Raw genomic sequence first — 24,458 nt, forward strand, 5'->3', positions numbered from 1 at the left:
CATATACATAGAAAAAAAATGAGTAACCGGGATTCGACTAAAAAACTAATACCGTGGACCAGTTGCACAGGTAGAGTGAATGTCCTTTGCACAAATGTAATGAAATGCGAAATAACTTAACAAAGTGTTAGTGTACAGTCTAGCATCTTCAAAATGATAGCAGTTGTATGGAAGTCTGAAGCAAAATGTGATGTGGTTAATGATGAGACGTAATAGTACATAAAAAAATTATATTAAACCTTCATTGAAATAACAATGTACATTCATTTTTTCAAGTAACCCAATTAAATAGAAAAAGAAATTATTATGGAGATAACAAAAAACATTTTTTGCATTGGTTGAATCTTTTGAACTCCGGCCCAAGGAATTTAACTTTGGAGTGAATTAAATTTGTTTTTAAGGAGCCAACAAACTGGAGACTGTATGTAATCGTTAAACATAATCCAATTGTTGACAAAAATAAAATTGTCAATTATAGAATTGCCACCAATATGATTGTCACCAATAGCATTGTTACTAATAGGATTGTCACCAATAAATTAACATCTATAGGTTAACCAAATGTAATTGGAAACAATTACTTTTTTACTTTTTGGACGAGTAAAAAAAACAAAACAAAACAAAAAAAAAAACACAAAACAAAACAAAACAAAACAGTTGAAGGATGCAGATTTAAACTCAAGTTAATCAAAATCTAATCAAAATGTATTGCAAGTTGGACAAAGATTCCCACTTATGATTTTATCATTAAGTGCAATGATATGACATGTGTACAGCGTACATGTTTTTAATTATAATAGGCAGACCAACATTTTCCAGTTAACATTTCCTGTTTGTATTTGTGTTCTTTGTTAACAAGGTAAAATGCATCCCTCTATTGAAATAATTTTGTTATTTTTCAATCTTTGAATGGGAATGTTAATCTCACTGAGTCATTGATATCGATATAAACAACCATACGCATATCCATGCCTATACATGTAACGACTAAATAACCGTATGTACAGACAAATAACCTATTTCAGATAACTATAAATCGACGGTTTTTCATGTCTTGTATAACGCTATGCGTGATCGTGAAGACGTATATGTCGTCCTTGAAACACTTCATTAAAGCTTTAAAAAACGAGTTCATTTAAGAAAACGACGATAAGTCAAAATGTTTTGTAAATTTTCTACTCAGCTTAAATCCTGCAGTCAATCACTTTTTAAAAGGATACAAATCCGGATAAAAGTTGTATCTCTGGTGTTGAATAGAAATGGAATTGTTCAAAATAGTTTAATCTTATTCTATTGGAAGTATTTTGCGTCTTCAAATTACTATATAATTATAATTATAATTGTAACCAGACAATTTACTCAACCTCTTCACTTTTTTCACTGATTACTAAACCTCGAATTTCGAAACTGATATTTTATTTTTATTAGAGTATCAAGGATGTAAATGGACAATTTCCATTTCGTTGGGATTTGAAAGCATAGTTTCATGACACCATCAAACTTTAAAGAGAAAAGAGTATGATTTAATATAAGTTCGTTTCATAGTTAAAATGAAAACTTAAGAAATATTTTAAAGGTGCGAAAAGGATTGCTGTAAAGAGAAAAAGACCATGACGCCGAAATTGGAAAGAAGAGCTCTTTAAGAACAGTAAATCTATATCAATATATATTTAATCAAAAATACTTATCTGGTACAATTTGCTCAATGTATAAAGACCCGATAAATGAAATTATATAGCATTTCAGTTACTATAGTTACCAGAGTTTCACGGTTGCTCATCTCTCTAACTGTAGGATAAGCCCACTTCTGTCCTTTATGCAGGTTTGGGTTGTCGTGGTAAATTTCCAAAGCGATTTGTCCTTCATATTTTTTTTGTTTGTAATTGTTTAATAAATCTGGTGGGTGAAATGTTATCATTGAAACGTCAGTCTTTTTGAGTCATGTTTTCATTTGCTTATATTAATCAACAAGCTTATCTAAGTATTTTGCTATCCCCCTTCAAAACATCAATATTTCCTTGGTCGAAATGAAGTTTTTTTTTTGTCCATTGATTTGATAAGTCATATGAAACCTGCCTCATTTTGTTGTTCATTATCTTTCTATTAGGTTTCGATTTCTATTAACATGGCTTTCTCTATGTAATCTTGGTTGAGGACAATTTGTCTTTTTGTGCGTGTTTTTGCCTGTGTTGTATGGTTCGTCTTGAAATCTTATATTTCCCTTACTAGCATTGTGAGGTTATCCATTTTTTGCTTTAAATATGAAAGCGTGGTGTTTTTTTATCATTTCAGCAGGTCTTCTAATGATAAAAGCGATTTGTACTAGTAATTAGTCTCTTTTGAACAAATGTCACAAAACAACTTTTCATGATTCCCGCCATGTACAGAATTTAAATTTTCAGCATGTATTAAGTAGAATTTTTCTATAGTGGTAATATCTGTCTTTGCCTTTTTTAAGCTCTTATAATGTACATTATATTATTATGTGTTGGTTATTCAGGCTAAAAAGATCATTTACACTAACAATTTTAAATGCTGGTAAATTAAGCAACATTTCATGTTCGATGTTTAAAATACCATAACTCTTAAACAGAAAATAGAAAAAAAAAACCCATTGTAAATTGGAAAAAGATACCTTGATTAAATGCAACTATTGTCAAAACCTTAATAGATATATTGGAAATCCTTCTTTAGTAATTGAATAACATGTAAGCATACAAGCGGACTGATAGCTAGACGAAAGCAGAGACACTCGATTAACAATAATATGTCCGTTTAATAGACGTTCATATATTATTTTCTTTGATGCGGCTACTCCGAAGCAGTGGGATGATTCAAATACGTTACAATCCAAAAACATGGCATAAAATTGAGCACACAAAACAATGACGATCTACAGGCACAATGTGGCAAAACGAATAAAAATATAATATATAAAAACTCTAGATTAGGGAAACAAGATGTCTACCACAAAAAAAACTAAAGCACTAGCAATATGAACTCCCCCCCCCAAAAAAAAAAACAAAAAAAACCGGGAACGAGCACTAGGTGCTTCGGAAGGGTATGCATTTCATACTCCCCAAACGACATCCGTAACAGAATTAGCTAATCCATTAACCAGAAATTATTCTTTATCTATTATAATGTTAACAAATTCTGCAATACCTCCAGACCTACCATTTTTTCCCTTGACCGGTTTTAAAGTCTTTTTAATTAAAAGTCGTTTGTAACAGATGGATGACAGAGGTACACACATGTACCTTTAAGTGGTACTGAAAAGGTTATAGGTAATTGAAAATTTTAATTATTGGTTTATCTTAGAAGTTAAATTGTAAAATCATTTCTTGCTAAACTTTTTCAAGGGATGTTTGTCACCGCATCCGAAACTAGATAAATTAAACAGGAAACCAAAGGACAATCTAAGAGCTGGATATGGAAAGAACAGAGATCTAATTGGTGTGTATGTTAATAAAATAACAGATATCAAATTGGGAGATATTTTTAAAAAATGCTGCTATTACATATAGTTGTTTGGCATGAGCTGAAAAACGTATACAAATAACAATAAAAAAATGTCTTGAAATCGGACCAAAAATAAAAATGTTGATTTTTTTTGTAGTTGCTCATTTTACCACTTTTAACTCGAATAGAATAATAGATAACCGAGATCTGATATAAACACCCATGACGACACGGACATTGACAACAACAGTGCCTAACAATGTACGACCGCAATTTGTTTTTCTTAATTTAATCTATGATATGAAATATTGCCCTTGTGTAATTTATATAGCCTTTACCTTTTAATAAATTGATTTACAGTAATATGCAATGTTAAATTATCTTTATGTATGTATCATCTTTCCGGATAACAAGTTCAAGCTTTGGAAGAATCATATTGGATATTAGAAACAGGTAAATTGAATGGGGCCTCAAACATTAAGCTGAAGCAAGAATAAAATACGAAATTGAAATATACAAACAGTATAAAAATGTTAAAGTATTACAGTGTGAATTGATGGTTTTTTCCGAAATTCACTATCTAGGAACCAGTACAGGTCGTCTAATATCGTACACAGATATTGATAATAAGCTTCTTCAAGGTTTAATTGAAATTAAGTGTTCTGCATTATACAATTGGAAAAAAATATTCCCTATTGATTGTGCTTAAGACAAATACTTCTCTTGTTCATATAAATAAGACAAAGACTTCTTTTGTATGTATGAAAAATGCAAGACATGCAAATTAAAACACACATGTAACTATTACTTTCAGGTTATAAGTTAGTTGGCCATATCAGGTTATACATGTTGTGACTTTGTGGTGTGGATATTTAAGGGCATTTCATTAGAAAGAATCTATTTTGACGAGGAATGCTGGAGTGATTCAAGAAAAACACATTTACAGCAATGCTATCATTCCAGAACTGTTTACCATGAGGGTCAAACGTGCAAAAAAAACTATTCTAAATATTGTTTTAATGATCAGGTGCAGACATTACAATAGACATAACACCCTGAACAACTAGAAAGTTCTTGATGGTTTCCATTTCTCGTTTCACATGGATTCTCAAATTTGCAATGTTTTTTGTGGCCTTCACTTCTTAAGGAAGGAATTGTCCCTTTTCTGCTTGAATGGTGGTATAATAAGATCTATACATTTTGGAGTTGTTACGCCAGAAATAAGAAACCCTTTATCCACCATGATAGCATCGCCTTCTTCACATATATATTTACCAAACCGGACAGTTTTGTTATTTGTTTATCGCTGGTTGATCTGGAATATAAGTCTGATATAAATGTAACTATGCCAGCAGGGTTGACCCCAATTAAAGATTTATATATAATATATGAGTTGTGGACACTGTATAAAAAGACGTTATTTGAAGTGAGCTAGGTGTTTCAGTTCTGATTTCAGTACAGTCAATAATCACTCCATACTGAGGTATTTATTTCTAAATTGTTCAGGCATGATATGATCAATGTTTTCACGAGAAGACTATTTAACTAAAAACTGTAGGCTCACATGCAAATAATCTACCCGAAAGCGGTCTGATAAATCTTATAGAAGATCAAGTCTCAATCTAGTCAATACAAGACAAAACTCATCAATAAGTCTTAAAAGCCTAGGACGACAATTTTCCTTGTGATTTGTCCTACAGTCCATGTATGGGATAAATTTCCCACTTGCCCCATACCTCATTGCCCCATTTCCCATAGCCCCATCCCCCATTGCCCATACCCCCATTTCCCCATTGCTCCATTCCCCATTGCATCGATTTAATTCTTGTTGTCCAATGCCAGGACGCTTACCCTACCGCTACACCTGGTCCATGCGCCCTGTTTTTAGTGGAGTCCGAGTTGCTCATGTGGTTTTGTTACTTTGTATGTATGATTTTAGTTACTTTATGTTCTTTGTTGTTTAAGTCTGTTTTCCATGTATGGTCCTTGTCCCTGGATTACATTATTTTGATTACCGCTATAACCTTGGATCCCTTGATTACTCTATCCCCCATTCCGAAAAGAAAAAGTAAAGTAAATGTGTTATCAAACACATATAATGCATTAGGATGCAAAAACGTTTTCTGCAATCAATATTGATTTTAGAATCTCGCCGCCGAATTACCGAAATCACGCGATATTTGCATTGTTTACATGTAATATCGCCACTCCGAGCTGCATGAGAAATAATCATGCAAAATATTCTTAAAACTATAGATATATATATAAAATGTGAATGAATTTAATTTCTAAAACAAAATTGATTCTTAAAAATGGATATTCTTGTTTTATTTCAAATTTAAAATAGAGAAACACTTTTCCAAATGTATACATATTCAGTTCCAGTTCCACAAAATAACATATTTCTGTAAATTGTATGGCTGCAAACAAATTCAATTGCAATGATGGACTGATATCATTGTTTAAAATGTAAAAATTGTCAAAATAAGCATCATATATGTGGCTGAGACATATTAATTTCAGTCCAATTTCTCAAAAAAGACATACTTCTGTTGATTGTAAGGGTGCGAACAATTTTTATTTAAATAATGGTCCAAAATTATTTTGAAATATTAAAAATGGCAATATTAATATCCAGTTGGTGGTTGCGACACTCATATTTCAGTCAAAAATCTTCAAAATGACATTTTTTTCACAGTGTCTAAAACAAAATTGATTCTTAAAAATGGATATTCTTGTTTTATTTCAAATTTAAAATAGAGAAACACTTTTCCAAGTGTATACATATTCAGTCCCAGTTCCACAAAATAGCATAATTCTGTAAATTGTATGGGTGCAAACAAATTCAATTGCAATGATGGACTGATATCATTGTTTAAAATGTAAATATTGTCAAAATAAGCATCATATGTGTGGCTGTGACACATTAATTTCAGTTCAATTTCTCAAAAAAAGATATATTTCTGCGGATTGTAAGTGTACACGAACACTTTAATTTCAATAATGGTCCAAAATTATTGTTAAAAATATTAAAAATGGCAATATTAGTATCCGGTTGCTGGTTGCGACACTCATGTTTCAGTCAAAAATCTTCCAAATAACATTTTTGAAAAGTGAATGTGTGTTAAACAAGCACTTTTAATTTACCTATTAGTATAAAATTATTGTAATACATGGTAAAATTGTTTATATCAATACTATGTTGATGGTTATAATTCATATATTTCAAACCAAATTCTTGAAAATGAGATATTTTTGCAAATTGAATGAGTGCAAACACTTGAAATTATCTTTATGGTCTCATATTATTGTTTTAAATGTCAAAATTGTCAAAATAAGCATCATATGTGTGGCTGTGACATTAATTTCAGTCCATTTTCTAAAAACATTACATATTTCTGCAAATTCTCAGGGTGCAAAAAAAATTAATTTCAATAATGGTTGAAAATTATTGTTTAAAACATTAAAAATGGTGATATTAGTGTCCGTTTGGTGGTTACGTCACTCATGTTTCAGTCAAAAATCTTCAAAATGGCATATTTTTCAAAGTGTATGTGTGCGAACACTTTTAATATGCCTATTAGTCGAAAACTACTTTTCAAAAATGTTAATATTGTCTATATCAATTTTCTGTTGATGGCTGTGATACATATATTTCAAACCAAATTCTTGAAAATGAGATATTAAAATTACATTTGTGGCCTAATATTATTGTTTAAAATGTTAAAATTGTCAAAATAAACATCATATGTGTGGCTGTGACATATTAATTTCAGTCCAATTTCTCAAAAATGACACACTTCTGTTGATTGTAAGGGTGCGAACAATTCTTATTTAAATAATGGTCCAAAATTATGTAGAAATATTAAAAATGGCAATATTAGTATCCATATGATGGTTGCGACACTCATATTTCAGTCAAAAATCTTCAAAATGACATTTTTTTTTCAAAGTGTATGTGTAACGACACTTTTAATATTAAAACATTAAAATTATTTTCAAAAATGTTAAAATTGTCTATATCTATATTATGTTGATGAATGTGATATATATATATATATTTCAGATCAAATTCTTAAAAATGAGATACTTTTTGCAAATTGAATGAGTGTGAACACTTGAAATTACCTTTGTGGTCTTATATTATTGTTTAAAATATTAAAATTGTCAAAATAAACATCATATGTGTGGCTATTACACATTAATTTCTTAAAGATCACATATTTCTGCAGATTACAAGGGTGCAAACAATTTTAATTTCAGTAATGGTTCAAAATTATTGTTTAAAATATTAAAAATGGCAATATTATTAACCTTTTCGAGGTTGCAACAAATGATATATTTCTGTTAATTGAAATGAAATCAACATATTTTTTTGGTTTTTGAAGGTCTTGTTATTACTGCTCAATATGTTTAATTTGTCAATATCAAAAACATGCTAGTGTCTACGACACAAAATTATTTCCATCCAAATTTTCAAAAATGACAAATGTTTAGAAATCGTATAAGCGCAAACATTTTCAATCTATAATGACCCAAAATTTAATGTACTTCCGATGATATTATAAAAATGTCACTGAATAATGAACTGCGACACCTGTAATCATTAAAAATTATTCTGAAACAAGCTTTTCTCAAAACTTTTTAAATTGCTGTCATAGAATTATGATAGTACGTTGCTTGCGGAAAAAGGCAGAAACATTTGTTTTAATTGACCAGAATCACAATTATTTCCTCGCCCTATTCATATACCCATTCCCAATGCCCCATTCCTCACAGCCCAATCCCCCATTGCCCCATCCCCAATTCCCCAATCCCCATAGCCCCGTTCCGCATTGTCCCATACCCTATAAAATGAGAAGTTTATCCCATACAGGTACTGTACCTCCTTCCGACTCTGAATAGAAACATGTAAAGCCGTTGACACTTGGAATACCAGTGTAATACATAACTTCACTGTCATTATTTAAGCATGTCATCAAACACGAGAGAATGTGTGTTGACTTGCGTTCCACAGTCCCGATATTTGACAGTAGGTTTTTGTTTAGACACAGTGTTTGTGTGGATAATCAATAAAATCTCCTTGCTTATGTAGATATGTCACATTGGTCTGGTTTTATCTGAGTGGACTTGTTCATCAACTTGTAGACATGTGGACCATTCATAATCATGGAACTGGGTAATAAATAGTAAAAACAAATCTTTATAGATGTATAAATACATTAAGGGTCAATAAAAGTATGTTTATTTAAGGTAATCACATTTTATTAGTATTTTTATGTCGCTAAACCATCTTTTTTTTTTCATTTGAAAACTGTTAAGTTAAAGAAATACTCCCACAAGTGCCTACATATATGTAAAATAACTTATAAAATGAATTTATATACCTATCCTACTTTTTTATCCAATGTAAACTTAGACATTTTTTTTTCTTGGCGTTAACCTACGAAGATTTAATTAATAAAACATGGTAACCTGTGTAGCCTCTGTCGCTCCCATGGCCTTACTTATGTCTAAATCTTCATTTGAATGTAATAACTCATAAAAGAATATCCCATCTGTAGATTTTGGCATTTTAAGGGTGCATGCGTCTAAATTTGCACTCATTTTTGACCTGGCAGCCTCTGAGGAGAAGAGTTTTTAAAGGTTGATGGACAGAGGCCAAAAATCAATGTATTAGGCATTAACTCCTATAACAAGTCAGCTGATGTTTACCCCAATGACTTATTTGGAGATTCTGATCTGCTTAATCTTTTAAATATTCATTTTACCTTAAGAAAACATCCAATACAGTTTCATTTACATTCATCACCAGTCCACAGTTGCGTTCATCGTGTTCAACAGACTCACATTCCTCGGATCTGTCATGAATACTACTGTCTTCTATTATCCTGTCATTCTCAATATCACTTTCATTGATAACCATCATGATAGTTAAATCCATTATTCTTTTGTTCGGAGGAAAGCAAATCTGGTAAAACAATTGCCAAAATTAAGAGCTTTCTAACCACCACAACTTGCAACACAGAAAGATTGAACAAGTATCCATTGAAGCATGGACACACAAACACTATAGTATATATCTGTAACATGCACACATTGCAATATTATTTTGAAACTGTCAATAATATTACTATTTTTTAATTTTATTACCGATAATTAGAAGATCTTTTCTGTCCCGTCTGCTTTTGGAAATACGGTAGAGAGAGAGTGTTCCTTCCTGGGTCCACCTTTACCAGTACAATGAAAACCATACAGTCGAGTATGGTCGTTGTTGGCGTAGATGAAGTTCGGTCTCGCATACTTGCATCTTGATGTCCAGAACCTACATTCACATTGTGTTTTTTTTCGGGAAACTATGCATAAAAATTTTTCTACCCTTCAAAATGTTCCCAGCATTACTACTGAAGTTACAGCAATAGTGTTTATGTATCGGCATGATGACTTTTAATATTGTTGATGGGGTCTACCCGGAAGTGCTTTGGAATTCACTCCTCCGATAAAAGAGTTTGATATAATGGCAGATAACAACATATTTATTTTATTTTTATAAGGATATGATATATTCGATGTTGTTTAGATCTGTTAATGTTCAAAAACGGGTATGTCCTAATTGTAGATCCGTTGATTTCAGTACTTCAACATAATAAATACCAACTGGATAAATATCTGCCTAACATATTAACAAACTTGTCCGACAATTATTCCGACATTTGAAACAGTAATGACATGTATAAGGCAATGCTATCTGTTAGTAAACAATGGAGATGCAATTGTAAATAGGTTCAGTGATAACATCAATGAAATATTAAGCAAATGTGTATTCGAAACATCAGAGATATTTTAAACAAAACACACATAGCATAGTGAACAGCCGATCAAGCAACTCGAATGTAACTTTATTATACATGTTATAATTATAAGTATCAGTACTTCCTCGTAGAACAATTTGTCTTTTTGAGATGGTGTTTTACATGTTTTAAGCCAAATGGTCTTAACTTCCCATTATAAAATATACCATCCCCGTATTATTCCGTATTCGCTTTAGAAAAATATCAATTCAAAAATAAATATCCATTGCAAGTTGTGCTTTTATAGTACTTTAATAAAGTATTCTATCCTTAATTTTAAATATATATATATAATATATAAAATATATATAAAATAATAAACAAAAATTTAAATTCCTAAGCAATTTTATAAAACTTTTTTCCCCAATCTATCGATTCGAATTCAACCCACTATTATGAACTGTACAGTTCTAATGTTAATATCTTAATCCCAAATGCAGTAAATAGAAAGTTTTATCCGTATACATTAATTGTGACGAAAGATAATACTATTGTTATTCGGATTAGCCATATCTAACGACAGTTCATCATTTCAAGTCCTTACAAGAATGATGCAAAATGTGACGAATCGGAAACATGCATGTCGAAAACCAATTAGATAGTATACGTTCACTTTTGAAATTTAGTCTTCTAAATTTGAAAAGACCACTGTTTGAACTCTGCATCAGTAGAGATATTTAGATTTATTCAATTTAATAAATCAAGGTTCTTGACAGAAATAAAGCATTTTTAAATGAATATGATTAAACTTTAAAATGAAAAAATCACGTCACAATCCAATCAACATTATCATCCTTATTGTTTAATGTTTAATGAAGGACTTTTTCATTATTTAGACACAGCAATTCACGAACAGCATAGAGTATTCAAAACTGTTATCGGTACATACTGTATTCTGTTTCAAAATTATTACACAATGCACAACGTATATATTGAAATATAAAAATGGGTTCTTAAAGTAAAATTGTGCATGTCATATTAAAAAAAACCACACAAACACAATATTGAAAATAAAAAAAAAACAAAAACGCAGGCAAAATTAGACACAATGGAAATGTGGCATTAACCAAATTTCGTTATATAGCACTTAAAAGATCAGTATCATGTCTCATTTGCATTAACAAAGAAACGTAAAATTATGCGACATTGTAAATATAGACCAGCGATTCACCACCCTTCATACATATAACCATTAATTGCTTTGTGTTTTTGTTGTAATCCAACCCAGAAGGGTTTCTTATTCCGTCCTCTTTCGTTAGTACAATTGAATAATGATGACCGTGTGGGGATATTCGGTGTATGTTATGAGAATAATTCCCACTGACGTAGATATATCCGTCCTCATCTTCAGTAATATCGTGTGGGTAATTTAATTCACGATGCTGGTATAATATACACTCCTCTCCTTCGGGTGACACTTTGTATATCGCATGGTCTGAAAATGATGTACAAAAAATACTTCCAGAACTATGGACACAAAAATCACATGGATTAAATGTTGTTTGAAATTGTTTGTTCACTTTCCCATAAGTATCAACTAGTGTCAAGGTATTGTCATCACTTTTCACCCATATATTTCCGTCTCTACAGCAAATTCCCAAAATATTTCGTCTGATTTTTATTTTCCCACCCGGAGTCAGGTCTTGAAGGTTTATGAATTGAATGAAATCTTCTTTCGACGACACCAAGGCCCTGTTCGTGTCATAGAGTGATATACGGCTAGGGGTTTATTCTAACTCAATTGAATGTGAATCAGAACCGTCAGGTTTGTTGCAAAAAAGGCTACTGTTTTCGAAAGGAGTGAAAAGTAGTTTTCCGTCTGGAATAAAGCAACCGCGAAAAATGTTATTAGAAGAGCCTAAAACGTTCATTCCGAAAGAAGAAACCTCTACCAAGCGTTTAATACTTTGTCTGGCGAAAATTTGACTCTGTTGCTCCATTTTTAGATTTGGTAGCTGTTGCAAATCTTCCATTGTGACAGATCCTAACGTTGTAAATAAAGATGAATAGTTAAAAGCTTCGTATGATGGTGTGAATGTTAGAATCGAAATATTAGTTTCTTGTACTTTTTGAATGTTAAGTTCTTGTTCATGTACCTTCTTATCTATGTATTTAACAGTCTGAAAAAGACGCTTGTTTGTTGTATGTTCTTTAAGAGATGTTAGGCCTTTTGACCATCGGTCAAGGGAATCGATTGTGTTATCCGAAATTGAGAAAGTCTGCTGCTATGTTTTTCATACATATTGTCTATGTCTGATAGCAAAGCTGTTTCAATATTGTCCAAATGGGTTATAATATGTTCCTTGATTTCGGAAACTTTTTCAATTACTTTACTTTTTGCCTCAATTTGAGATTTGCGGCAGCCCTCCATTACAACCAAATTTTGTGCCAATAATTTAATCAGATTCGTCAATCTCCTTTCAAGATCGGGAAGAGCCGTTCCAGTTTTGACATTTTCAGCTGCTTTCTCAAAGGACAAAATCGGCCCGCAGTTATTATGATTTTCAGATATACAAGATTCACACAGCAAGTCATCATGTTGGCAGCAAAAATAAGTAACTGTTTCCTTACTGTGGCAAGGACAGCATTCCGGCAAGGACCAGATATCCAAACTAGAATTGCGAATTAATGCTAGCGAAACTACTTCATGAGGAGGAGATAGTTGTTGATGACTATCGGCACATGGTGCACATACTGTCACTCCACAATTACAACACCATGAAGCTTCAGTTTCGTTGACGTTACATGAACAAACTTCGCAAATCTGATCACTCATACTGAAAATAAGAATTAAAATAAACTTCAAGTATAAAATTTGTTGTTTTCTTTAAATCATATAATGAAATGAAAAGTTTTATTACTTTTTGTTGTTACTGTTGAGCTGTGCCTACATCAAAATTTAATTCAAATTTATCTTAATCAAACGAATGAACTGATAACATGAAACAGTTGATGATGAAATACTTAAGATCAGAATGCATAAGCATGAACTATTGAGGTTCTATATATAGTCTCTAGCATATCCTAATTTTTCTTTTTTCCTTCTTTAAAAATGTATAAAGTATCATAGCTACACTTATCATTAGCTGACAAATTAAAAAAGAAACAACGTGCAGATTTTGAGCAATAAAGACTTTAATTTAAAAAATATATATTATGTTGATAAATCTGGATATTTATACTAAAAGAACCTCTGTTTGCAGTTTCATGCATTATTTTAAACATTACCCAGATTATTCGCAATAAACCGATGGCATCAGTAATTGAGACTGTTTAGTTATCTATTATTGTCACATTTTCAACCATCGGAGGCAATTACAATCATATAGGCGAAGGACTTGTGGAACAAACATATTGGACACATTTAAAAAAAGATAAAGATAAATTTTAGAGCCCAAAATGAAGCACTGTTTCATGTTTCATAACACGTGTTTTGCATGAAGGACGAGAGAAATTATTTATAATTGTTGCAGACGAAAATCGAGGAACCATTAATATCTATTTCACAGTTCATATCTTTATTAGAGATCAACAATATTAACACAATATTTTGAATCTCATATTCTGTGCAATACTTCCGATAAGCAGATAAAGGCGACGGCAGGGGCAATCCAGTGATAACAAAGGAGGGTAGACGAAAGAAAATGCGGGATACAAGGCTATTAATGCATGAAGCTAGCAATTTTTTCCAATGAAAACAAGGTTTACAAACCCTGGACCCCCTTCAGGCTTCACCACTGCGATAGTAAATGTAAAATGCATATTTCAAGTCACAGCTACTAGTATTGCAACCCGAACACTTTTGATTATGATTTCAATGAAATCGAATGAGTAAAATCTTACTTTGAGAATTTGTCTACTGTAATTGTAGTCATTCCACATAACAAAATAGATGATCCCTATCGGTACACCCGTTTGTTCGTCAATTTAGCGGAAATCTCTACTGGGCATCAAATGGTACATTAACTGATACCCTGCGACGTTTTGTTGTATCTATTATCCATGGACACTTACTAAATTACAAAACATCACATAGAAACAACAGATAAACCGAAACTGGCTGTCCTTTTTAGATTTCTAATCCGATCGAACTGAAATGCGAAGCTGATCTGTATCTGATGATACTCAATGACTGAACTGTTTGAAAAAGATACTTCAATATCTGATATAGTTATAGCATCTGGAAAACGTCGGGGACGGAAGACAGACACTCAACTACATCTTTTTCGAGGGGATCAGATGTTACCTCTACACTTCGGGTAAACAATATGTTAATAAGCCAAGTATGATATAGTACAGCACAAAATCATTTCACTGAATACTGATTTTTGCACATTATGGCAGGCGACGCCCATACAATAAAACACAGCAAATGTGGATTTCAAAGGTGAAATGAAATATAAAGTTATCTTATTAGCAACCATCTTTTCAATTTATTGATTTCTGCAAACTTATTTGTATTCAACTTAAGTTTTTAAATAAATGTATTTATTCAATTGTCTCCTGATTTGCTTTTCTTTGCAAAACATTCAAGTAAGGCAGCATTTTCCCCAAAAATACAGTTAAACATGGGCAGTTCAATTAACTGTTTGAATTAGCATGTGAAATATTTGGAAATTCATTGCCCTACCTTTCAAAAATTTTCAATCTAAGCTCATTTCAAGTTTAATCCAATTACCAGTACCACCGGAGGTCCAGATTTGGGGTATGACTGTATGCATCGTTATGTGTATATACAATATATCTTGAAATCTAAATAGGTCAACAACCTGGTATCGTCTTAATCACGTTACGCCTGTCATCAATATATGTGCACATATTATAAACTTTTAAAAAGGATCTAAATATTTGATCAGTGATATTAAGATCGATATTTCATGTCTCATTGACATTCAACAATACACAAGTTTACTTTACTGGTATCATAGTAAAACGCGCCATATTTGTATCGGTTCACATAATCATTGAATATGAACATAATGAACTGTTTGCGTCCAATCGTTTTTCGTTAAAATTAGATCATGCATTGTTTACACAACCATTTTGCTTTTATGTGTTTGTATCTAGGTATCAAATGACTTATTCAATACTTAGATAAACAACAATTCCGTGGATTAAGCAGTAATAAAATATTGAAAACAACAACTATCATCAATCTATTCTGTTTATTAAGTAGTTTTTTTATATTGTTCAAATGTCCTTTCCCCTTTTGTCCTTCCCGAACTTGAATTTTTATGAGCAACTTGGCGGGTGTTTCCAGAAAAGCAGAGGACGCTTACCCTACCTGTGCACCTGGTGCATGCTCCCAATTTTTAGTGGAGACGGCGTCCCCAGTTATGTTTTTTGCTATGTACGTATTATTTTGGTCTTTTATGTTATTTGTTGTTGTGTGTCTGCTTTCCCTGTCTAGTCCTAGTCAATGAATTACATTTTATTCGTTTTCCACTAGAATCTTGTTTTTTTATTACTCTTATTGTTATCGTGAATGAAATAACTACTTTTTTAGCTACTTTATTTGTCATTGTTTTTGATTTTGTTTCTAATGGACAATGTGCCTTTTGCATGGCCATCGGTTGGAGCAAAAACACTTAAACTGTTTTTTTTTAGAGTTAAATAACTTATCTTAGAAAAGTTTTGGGACCTCTTGGAATTAAGAACAGTATGCTAATAAAAATGCTATTCTCTGTAAAAAAAAACAGGTAGATGGAGATTTATGAGGAAAAACCAAAATAAAAACATCAAACGTTTTTCCATAAAATTTGTTCAAAATTGTTATCGGAAAAGCAAAAATGGTATTCATTTCTTTTTTAAATGTCAGTAATTCGAGGTATAAATTAAATGCAATTGATTGCTACTTCATCGTCAAAGGGCGATCAATGTTTTTGTATCAATTCATTTTTAAACCTTTCATTTAGGGTATGCCTCTGTCTACAGTTAAGAGATGTTTGGTCTTTTATTTGTCTTTGTGTCTTTGTTTCGTTATTTTACTTTTAAGTGTTATTTTATATATAAAATAACATCGTGCCATTACTTTTCTTGTCGAGGACTTTATATGTTTACAGGTAAATGAATTATGCCTTGGAACTCCATTTTGGTACGACCACGATGTTAAAAAAGTATTACTTCACGTCGTCTGTAACTATTTCGAAAACATTACAACAACTGTTTTCTATTCTTTCAGGTTTGACTCTATCAGATTCAATAAAGATTCGTTTTACTACACCATGTAATGGTAAGCTTTCGACCTGGAAAGTATATATTGATTATTAACGTTGAAGATGTATTACCCCATGAATATTACACCGATACTTCGAAAGGTGGAATCAATTTCAAATATAAAATGGTACATGCAATATTCATCTTCTGAGGGTGATGTTAACAAATTAAAGGTAAATTTGTAGAAATGAAGTTAAACTTTTTTAAGTTTGTTCGTGAAGGACATTAAAATTTCTAGTATGGACATAAATGCACACGAAATCAACGCCGTAAATGTTTAGGTTGGACTGGGAAAGAGACGATGGCATCTTTAGATATGCAATTGAAAGTTATAGCTTACACTGGGTTCACTACTTTTTTGCATCAGAATCTACTGATAACACTAATTTTGTCAAATGTCTTATGATAAGTATCGGATTAAGTGATTATCAATCGGCCTGCTACTATATTGGTCGTTTTCCCTGGTTGTTATCTCTTGTCGTTATCCCTGGTCGTTGTCCCTGGGTTGTATTTGTTATAACCCTGGTTCATTTGATTTTCGTTTTATAATTGTATACTTAACACATGAAATATGTTTGGGGTAATGAATAATAGGGTAGTGAAGGACGTTTTCAAAACACTTCCGCTGTTCTCAAAGATATTCAAACAAAATATTTTCAGAATTGAATTGAATATAGAATTTATTTATTGTTATATTTATTTATATTTATTGTAAATATTTGTTATATTACCAATGGATGTGTTTAATGTTTAATTGTATCATTGTAATGATGTATTAACTGTTTGACCTCATAAATAAAAAAGTTTTCTTAATTCCTTTCTCTCAAAGTTTTTTGCAGCTTTAAACATTAAAACTAGGTTTTAAGTAGCACTCCATTTAAGAATTATGCGAAGTCTGTAATATGTGATACAAAAGACTACACATTTCATTTTGTTATAAAGTTGCTTTATAGTGTCTATATGACGACATGTATAATAATTCATTCCAATTTTTCTGCTTTCAGATGATACTCCAAATTGAAAATCCAATAGATTTTATTGTATTTTAGTGTCATTTACAGTGTCATTTTCTCTCTTAATTTTGAATGCTATAGTACATTTTATAAAATCAAAATGTCTCCTAAGAACAAGGATTTTATGAAAAACCACATGTTAATTTCTGTATGCTATTTCATGTTAAACAAAATATCAAAAATAAAAAAAAATATGTAGGCTTTCCAACCATTAATCATATTTTACAAGATTATTAGCTGGAGTTATACTTAAGATGTCTGTTCTATCATATCTACCTAGGACTGGTATCTGGTATATGGTAAGATACCATTTGAGAAGCAATTTGACATTACAAAAATATATATTAATTCGTCTCCAATAGTAGACATTCGAAACCAATTGTAAAGCAAAAAATTCAGCTCTATCAAATGAATTTGTTCACCAGTGTTTTAGTGAAGTTATCATTGTTTTATCGTATACATACATATTGCTACAGTTTGATTAGAATCTAGTTAGTTTCCTATATGCATATTTTCATTACATACTCATTCGTTTGTTCCCGGCGCATTCATTTTTTACACGTATTTGAATGTCATCGAGACTACTTATATCTGTTTCCATTTAACACATTTAGGACTAACACAATGTGCCACATATAAAAATCTTATAGTTTGCAGTATATAATTATCATAACTATGTTTTAGTTTACAAATGATTATCACAGGGTTTTGTTTTTCACATGCATATGATAGCCATATATTTGCAAGGAAAAAACTAAATATGACTCTTATTTAAACTATCAAATGGTTATCATATAATTATCATATGATTATCAAATGAGTAAAAATCATATAATTATAAAATGAATCAAATATGATATGATTTCTCTGTCTATTTCTAAGAACGAGTACTGCTTTCATTTTGTTATTTCTCAACCGGTGGGGTTGGGGAGGGGGTTACAACATACATAGTGTAAAAGAAGGCGCGAATGTTTCTTTATTAGACAAACATCGCAAAACTATAATACAGGCACAGCTAGATTGTCATATTTTCTTTTTATCTTTATGGGATCGGACACATGGTGTGTTCATTGGCCAAAATTAAAAAAAAAAGCTTTATGTCGTCGGCTATGTGTGACACAGTGATGTAAATAATAATTCTAATCTTACGTTTTTTTTTTAAATCTGAATTACTTTATCAATCTGATTAATACTTTGAAACGGGTATGAAAAGAACTAAGGTTCGAACGTGATCCAAGGATAACGACTAGACAAGGACAATAGAAAATCACAACTTAAACAAATACATATACATAGAGTCAAACAAAAAACGAGTAACCGGGATTCGACTAAAAAAATTATTACCGTGGACCCGTTGCACCGGTAGAGTGAATTTCCTTGAACTAACTTAACAAAGTGTTTGTATACAGTTTAGCATCTCAAAAATGATAGAAATTGTATGGAAGTCTGAAGAAAAATGTAACCCAATTAAATAGAAAAAGAAATTATTATGGAGATAACAAAAAACATTTTTTCCAGTGGTTAAATCTTTTGAACTCCGGCCCAAGGAATTTAACTTTGGAGTTCTTCCGTGAATTAAATTTGTGTTTAAGGAGCCAACAAACTGGAGCCTGTATGTAATCGTTAAACATAATAGACAGTAGAATTGTCAATTATAGAACTGTTACTAATAGAATTGGCACCAATAGGTATGTCACCAATAGGTATGTCACCAATAGGATTGTCACCAATAAATTAACATCTTACAACCAAATGTAATTGGAAACAATTACTTTTTAACTTTTTGGACGAGTAAAAAAAGCGATTGAAGGATGCAGATTTAAATTTTGAATTTGAAATCAAAATGTATTGCAAGTTGGACAAAGAAGCCCACTTATGATTTTATCATAAAGTGCAATGATATGACATGTGTACAGCGCACATGTATTTAATTATAATAGGCAGACCAACATTTGCCAGTTAACATTTCCTACTTATATGTGACTTAATTGTTTACAAGGTGAAATATATCCCTCTTTAAGTAATTAGTTATTTTTCAATCTTCGAATGGGAATGTTAATCTTATGCGCGCCTTTGATATCGATAAAAACAAGCATACGCATATCCATATCTATACATGCAAAAACTAAATAACGATGTGGATAAGACATTTTACGTTATGAACAGACAACAGATAACCTTTTCAGATAATTATAAATCTACGGTTTTTTATATCTTGAATAACACTATGAAGAAGCATATGTCGTCCTTGAAACACTTCACTACAGCTTTAAAATACGGGTTCATTTAAGAAAACGACGATAAGTACAAATTTGTCAATTTTCGACTCAGCTTAAATCCTGCAGTAAATCACTTAAAAGGATACAAATCCGGATAAAAGATGTATCTCTGGTGTTGAATAGAAATGGAATTGTTCAAAATCTTATTCTATTGGAAGTATTTTGCGTCTTCAAATCACTATATAGTTATAATTGTAACCAGACAATTTACCCAACCTCTTCACTTTTTTCATTGATTACTAAACCTCTAATTTCGAAAATGATTTTTTATTTTCATTAGAGTATCAAGGATGTAAATGGACAATTCATTTCGTTGGGATTTGAAAGCATAGTTTTATGTCAGCATCAAACTTTTAAGAGAATAGAGTACGATTTAATATATGTTCGTTCTGAGTACTATATCAATATGTACACAAAATAAAAAAAATTCTTATCAGTTACAATTTGTAAAATGTATACAGACCCAATAAATGAAATTATATAGCATCTCGGTTACTATAGTTACAATAGTTTCAAAGATAGAGAGTAATAACCAAGTACTATCTTTAAAAAGATGGCCAACGCATTTCCTCGCTTTGTCAGTCTATTATCAAAATACCAAGTTCGATTTATATTTTATTTGGTAAAAAGTGTGATCACTGCAGTATGTTTCGTATTTCAATTCATTATAAGTTAACCAATGTATGAAAGTCAAAACCTGTTCCTGATTGAAAATATTCCGCACATAAAAGCCCGCACTGGAGCCTTCCACGGTTGTTACTTTTGTCCAATAAAATACGAGGTTGTAAGCTCCATCGGTTAGGTTGTCATAGTTGAGCATCATCAGTGTCACGTGATGTAAAAGCGAACTCAATACGACTTCGTCAAAACAATGACAAAATTCATCTTCACCTTAAAAATAACAATATAAAATATTTGATAATAACGAACATAATTATCTCAGAGATCGAGCCCCTCAACCACTGGATAAACATATACGGTTTGCTCTAAATTTTAGATGTGACTCGATATATATTCACTGTCAATCCATCATTGTTTATAACCATAAGTTGCTTAGTAACGATGTTGAAATCGAGGCCAAGCGGAGACATGATATTATCAAATTTGTTCAATGCAATGGTGTGGTGCTTTCCGTTTGGTGATATTCTGTGAATATTATTAGAAACACGACCACTTACGTAGATAAATCCATCTTCGTCAGCTATGATATCTCTAGGAACCTGAAGGTCTGGATTGCGATATATTTCAAACTCCTCTCCTTCTTGTGAAATCTTGTAGACAGCATCGCCTAAAGATGTAGTATAAAATAAACTTCTGGACTGGTGAAAACAAATGTCATAGGGATCACATTTAGTCTTTATTGTCTTTTCAACTGTTCCGTCAATTTCAACAAGAGTAATTACTCTCGCTTCACTCCTGACCAAGATCAGTTCGTCACGGCTGCAGATAGCGCGACACTGTTTCCCTACATTTATCTCCTCTCCGATGCTCAAATTTGAAAGGTTGATTATCTGGATATAATCATGGCTGGTTGTTACCAATGCTCGGTCGTTGTCGTAAAGTATGACACGACTGGGTGTGTGCTCCAATACTAGTGTATTTTGACTGCTCCCGTCAAGCCCACAACAAAACACAACGTTATCAGTTGTTGATGTTAAAAGAAGCTTGCCGTAAGGAATAAAACAACCGCGAAAGGAATGCATATCAATGCTTTCATTTTTCAACTCCACTGTCTCAATTAGTGATAACCGTTGCTCATCTTTATTAGTGTGAAATAGGCCTGGTTTTGTTTCTAGTGCAGGCATGGGTTTTCGTGGTAACATCTCCATAGCGATTCGTCCTAATGATGTTATAATTGATTTGTAATTGGTTGATAAATCTGAAGGGTGAAATGTTATGATTGGTGCGTCAGTCTTTTTGAGTCGTGTTTTGTTTTGCTCTTGTTCATAAACAAGCTTATCTAAATATTTTGCAGCCCGAAAAAAATCAATGTCTGTAGCACGTCCCTTGAAAGATGTTAAGTTTTTGGTCCAGTGATCAAGTAGGTTAGAAGATACCTGTAAACCTGCCTCAGTTTGTTGTTCAGTATCATTGGAGTAAGTTTCGATTTCTATCAATAAGGCTTTTTCTATGTTATCAAGGTGGAGAATTATTTGTTTCTTGATTTCTGCGATTGTGTTAACAACCTGAGTCTTTGCGTCTTTTTGTCTCTGTTGTATGTCTCGTTCTGAAATCATATTTGTCCTTACCAACATTGCAAGGTTTTCCGCTTTTCGTTTTAAAATAGGAAGCGTGGTACTTTTCTTGACCATATCAGCAGCTCTTTTTAATGATAAAAGCGGCTTGCAGTAGTGATGATTCTTTTTCGAACAAATATCACAAACCAACTCTTCATGTTGACTGCAATATAGAGTTGTTTCGTTTTTAGTATGAATCAAGCAGAATTTTGATATAGTTGTAATATCCGGAAATTTGTCTTTTTCCTTTTTAAGTGCCATGATGTTGTAGTTTATATTTTTATATACTGGAAATTTAGGCTGAAAAAAATGAATATTCTAGTTAATGTAATGTTGCGAATATAGTGTTTTGCACCACAGATTTTAAGTGTCAGTCCCTGTAAGAATCAGGCAGCTGGTGAAATATGGTATGAAAAAAGCCCATCATTTTGATAGAGTAATTTCACTAATTGCACCATCAGAATCAAGGAAAACAGACAAGATTTTGGACCATTGAGGTACAATTTAATTGAAATGCATTAAAAAGTTACGTTTCAAGTGCATATAACTCTGTCAAAAACTTTATTTTTCTAAGATTCTATAGAAAAATTTCTGAGCGAATCCATTAATGCAGAGGTCAAATAACGGTCTATTGAAATAGAGAAAGGATCATTTAGTGAAGCTATATTGTCAGATCGGTGGGTTTTTGACATGCATGTTTTTCATAGTAGAATATCATGTAAGGAAACAATAATAATAAAACGACAAGTAATGTTATTTATCGAAGTATAAAATTTAAATCACTTATAAGCAAATACTTAAATCTGATATAACGACATTGACTTGCAAAAGTATTTAAGCTTTTCATATTGCGTAAGAAAGAAGTCCATTATCTTCATCGATTTTGAAGACAATGATTGAAAATTAACGAAGCAGCGCTACACCCCTCTAACTCTATGCTTAGATCACAAAACTAGTTAATATCATCAATATTGTTGACCGTTTAAACCTAGCCGAGAAAGGGATTGGGTCCGCTCCTTTTTTCGGTATTCAAAGTTCAACAACACTAAAAGCAGTTACAGCTTTGAGAAAGTAAGCGTCCTTGTATGAAGATATGTAATGTCTAAAATCAACGCCTTTCAAATTGATGTAGTCATTTAATGACATGTATGTAAACAGGCGTACATCCGCATGAACGGTTTATGAAGACAAAGATGTCAATGATAGTAAGTCCGTTTTAAGACGATATTAATTGCACTTAACTACATGTTCTCTATGTCGATATTTCTAAATTTTGAAACTTACCGTTATGAATAAGTTCCAAATGATACAATATTATGATATGAATGTCTTTGTTATAGATCACTGTTTAAATAATCTGCTATCTCAAACTTTTTTTTCTCTATTTTGATAACCCAAATACATTATTTTCTACTTTACCTCCTCAATTACGCAATAAGGCCTTGAGATAAAAGTAGTCAATTGAAAATGATGTTGTTTAGGCCTGTTTATGTACTTACATGCAAGAAATTTTAAGAGAATGCACTAAATTGTAGAAAAAAATAACCCGTTGTCTCAAAAACCGCTTAATTTATATCATAAACAGAAACATGATTTAGAAAAAAACTTTAATTTCTAACAGGGAACAGTGTAAGACAGCATTATATTAATTATTTGGTAGCCATTTAGAAATAAAAAAGAGTTTAATTAAAAATATGGAATTGGTGATTTGCAAGAGTTATCGTTCTTTATTGTGTTGTTTTAAGTTGTGGTTTTCACCTACTGAAAGACTGTATTTACATGAAAATTGCGATTATGCGATGAGTTGTCTTCTTACCATGAAGCTTCCATACTAAATTTCAAACATTTTACTTTCATTTTCGCTTTTCAAGTATGAACACTCATTGGATTATAAGTTTCTCGGTATATAATTCCTTGAAATGGTTCAGATAGCTAAACCTACCTTTTCAGGAAATCCTAAAATTTCTCGTTTTTTGTCTATCGGAACCCTGTACCGTAGAACCAATTTGTGCAATTAATTTGGTTGATGGAATATACCTTGTAAAATAGTGTAATGCCAATCAAAAAATCAAATAGTTGCTCCCTAAGCAAAGATTGAACATGCCATCTACATATTTAGATTCATCACAGGGCTTTCTCTGACTATCAAATATGCAGCTCGAATACTATATCAACACGTGTGGATTCACAGCACTTTTCACGGCTGTTATGAAAAAGTATGTTTAAACTGTTAATTCGAAGCAAACATTTTGAAAACAATAATAGTGACTGCAGAAAATCAACCCAAATATAAAGTGTACAGCATATACATGTTAAAGGTAGTTTAAGGGCACACATTGAGCTCCGTTTATCATAGGCATAGGGATAATATGGTTTTACAATAGAGCTTTTTGTTTAGCG

General features: G+C 31.8%; 1 protein-coding gene and 1 pseudogene across 3 annotated transcripts; both read right to left on the reverse strand.

Moving 5' to 3' along the window:
• Positions 1 to 8,302: 8,302 nt before the first annotated feature.
• LOC148606696 (uncharacterized) lies at positions 8,303 to 15,111 on the reverse strand (annotated as a pseudogene). Its single transcript, XR_015915390.1, has 3 exons — positions 14,944 to 15,111; positions 9,234 to 13,090; positions 8,303 to 8,637 (listed from the first exon to the last, which is right to left on the reverse strand). The product of XR_015915390.1 is annotated as an uncharacterized LOC148606696 (transcript).
• A 5,312-nt stretch (positions 15,112 to 20,423) lies between these two features.
• On the reverse strand, positions 20,424 to 23,477 carry LOC148606697 (uncharacterized). 2 transcript variants are annotated; one of them, XM_088546379.1, is made up of 3 exons: positions 23,343 to 23,477; positions 21,000 to 22,358; positions 20,424 to 20,712 (listed from the first exon to the last, which is right to left on the reverse strand). In XM_088546379.1, exons 2-3 carry the CDS (start codon positions 22,317 to 22,319, stop codon positions 20,671 to 20,673), a joined length of 1,362 nt encoding a protein of 453 aa, XP_088402505.1. In that variant the 5' UTR covers positions 22,320 to 22,358; positions 23,343 to 23,477; the 3' UTR covers positions 20,424 to 20,670. The 2 variants fall into 2 exon arrangements, with proteins under 2 accessions (XP_088402505.1, XP_088402504.1); XM_088546378.1 differs by having other exon boundaries at positions 20,424 to 22,358.
• Between the last annotated feature and the right edge of the window lie 981 nt (positions 23,478 to 24,458).

This window comes from Perna viridis, chromosome 9 (assembly GCF_037379345.1).
Source record: "Perna viridis isolate PV_CMFRI_1.1 ecotype Kerala chromosome 9, ASM3737934v1, whole genome shotgun sequence".
NCBI lineage: Eukaryota > Metazoa > Mollusca > Bivalvia > Mytilida > Mytilidae > Perna > Perna viridis.

Coding starts and splice junctions, on each gene's coding strand:
- LOC148606697 (XM_088546378.1), bottom strand. CDS start 22,319: ATGGCACTTAAAAAGGAAAAAGACAAATTTCCGGATATTACAACTATA.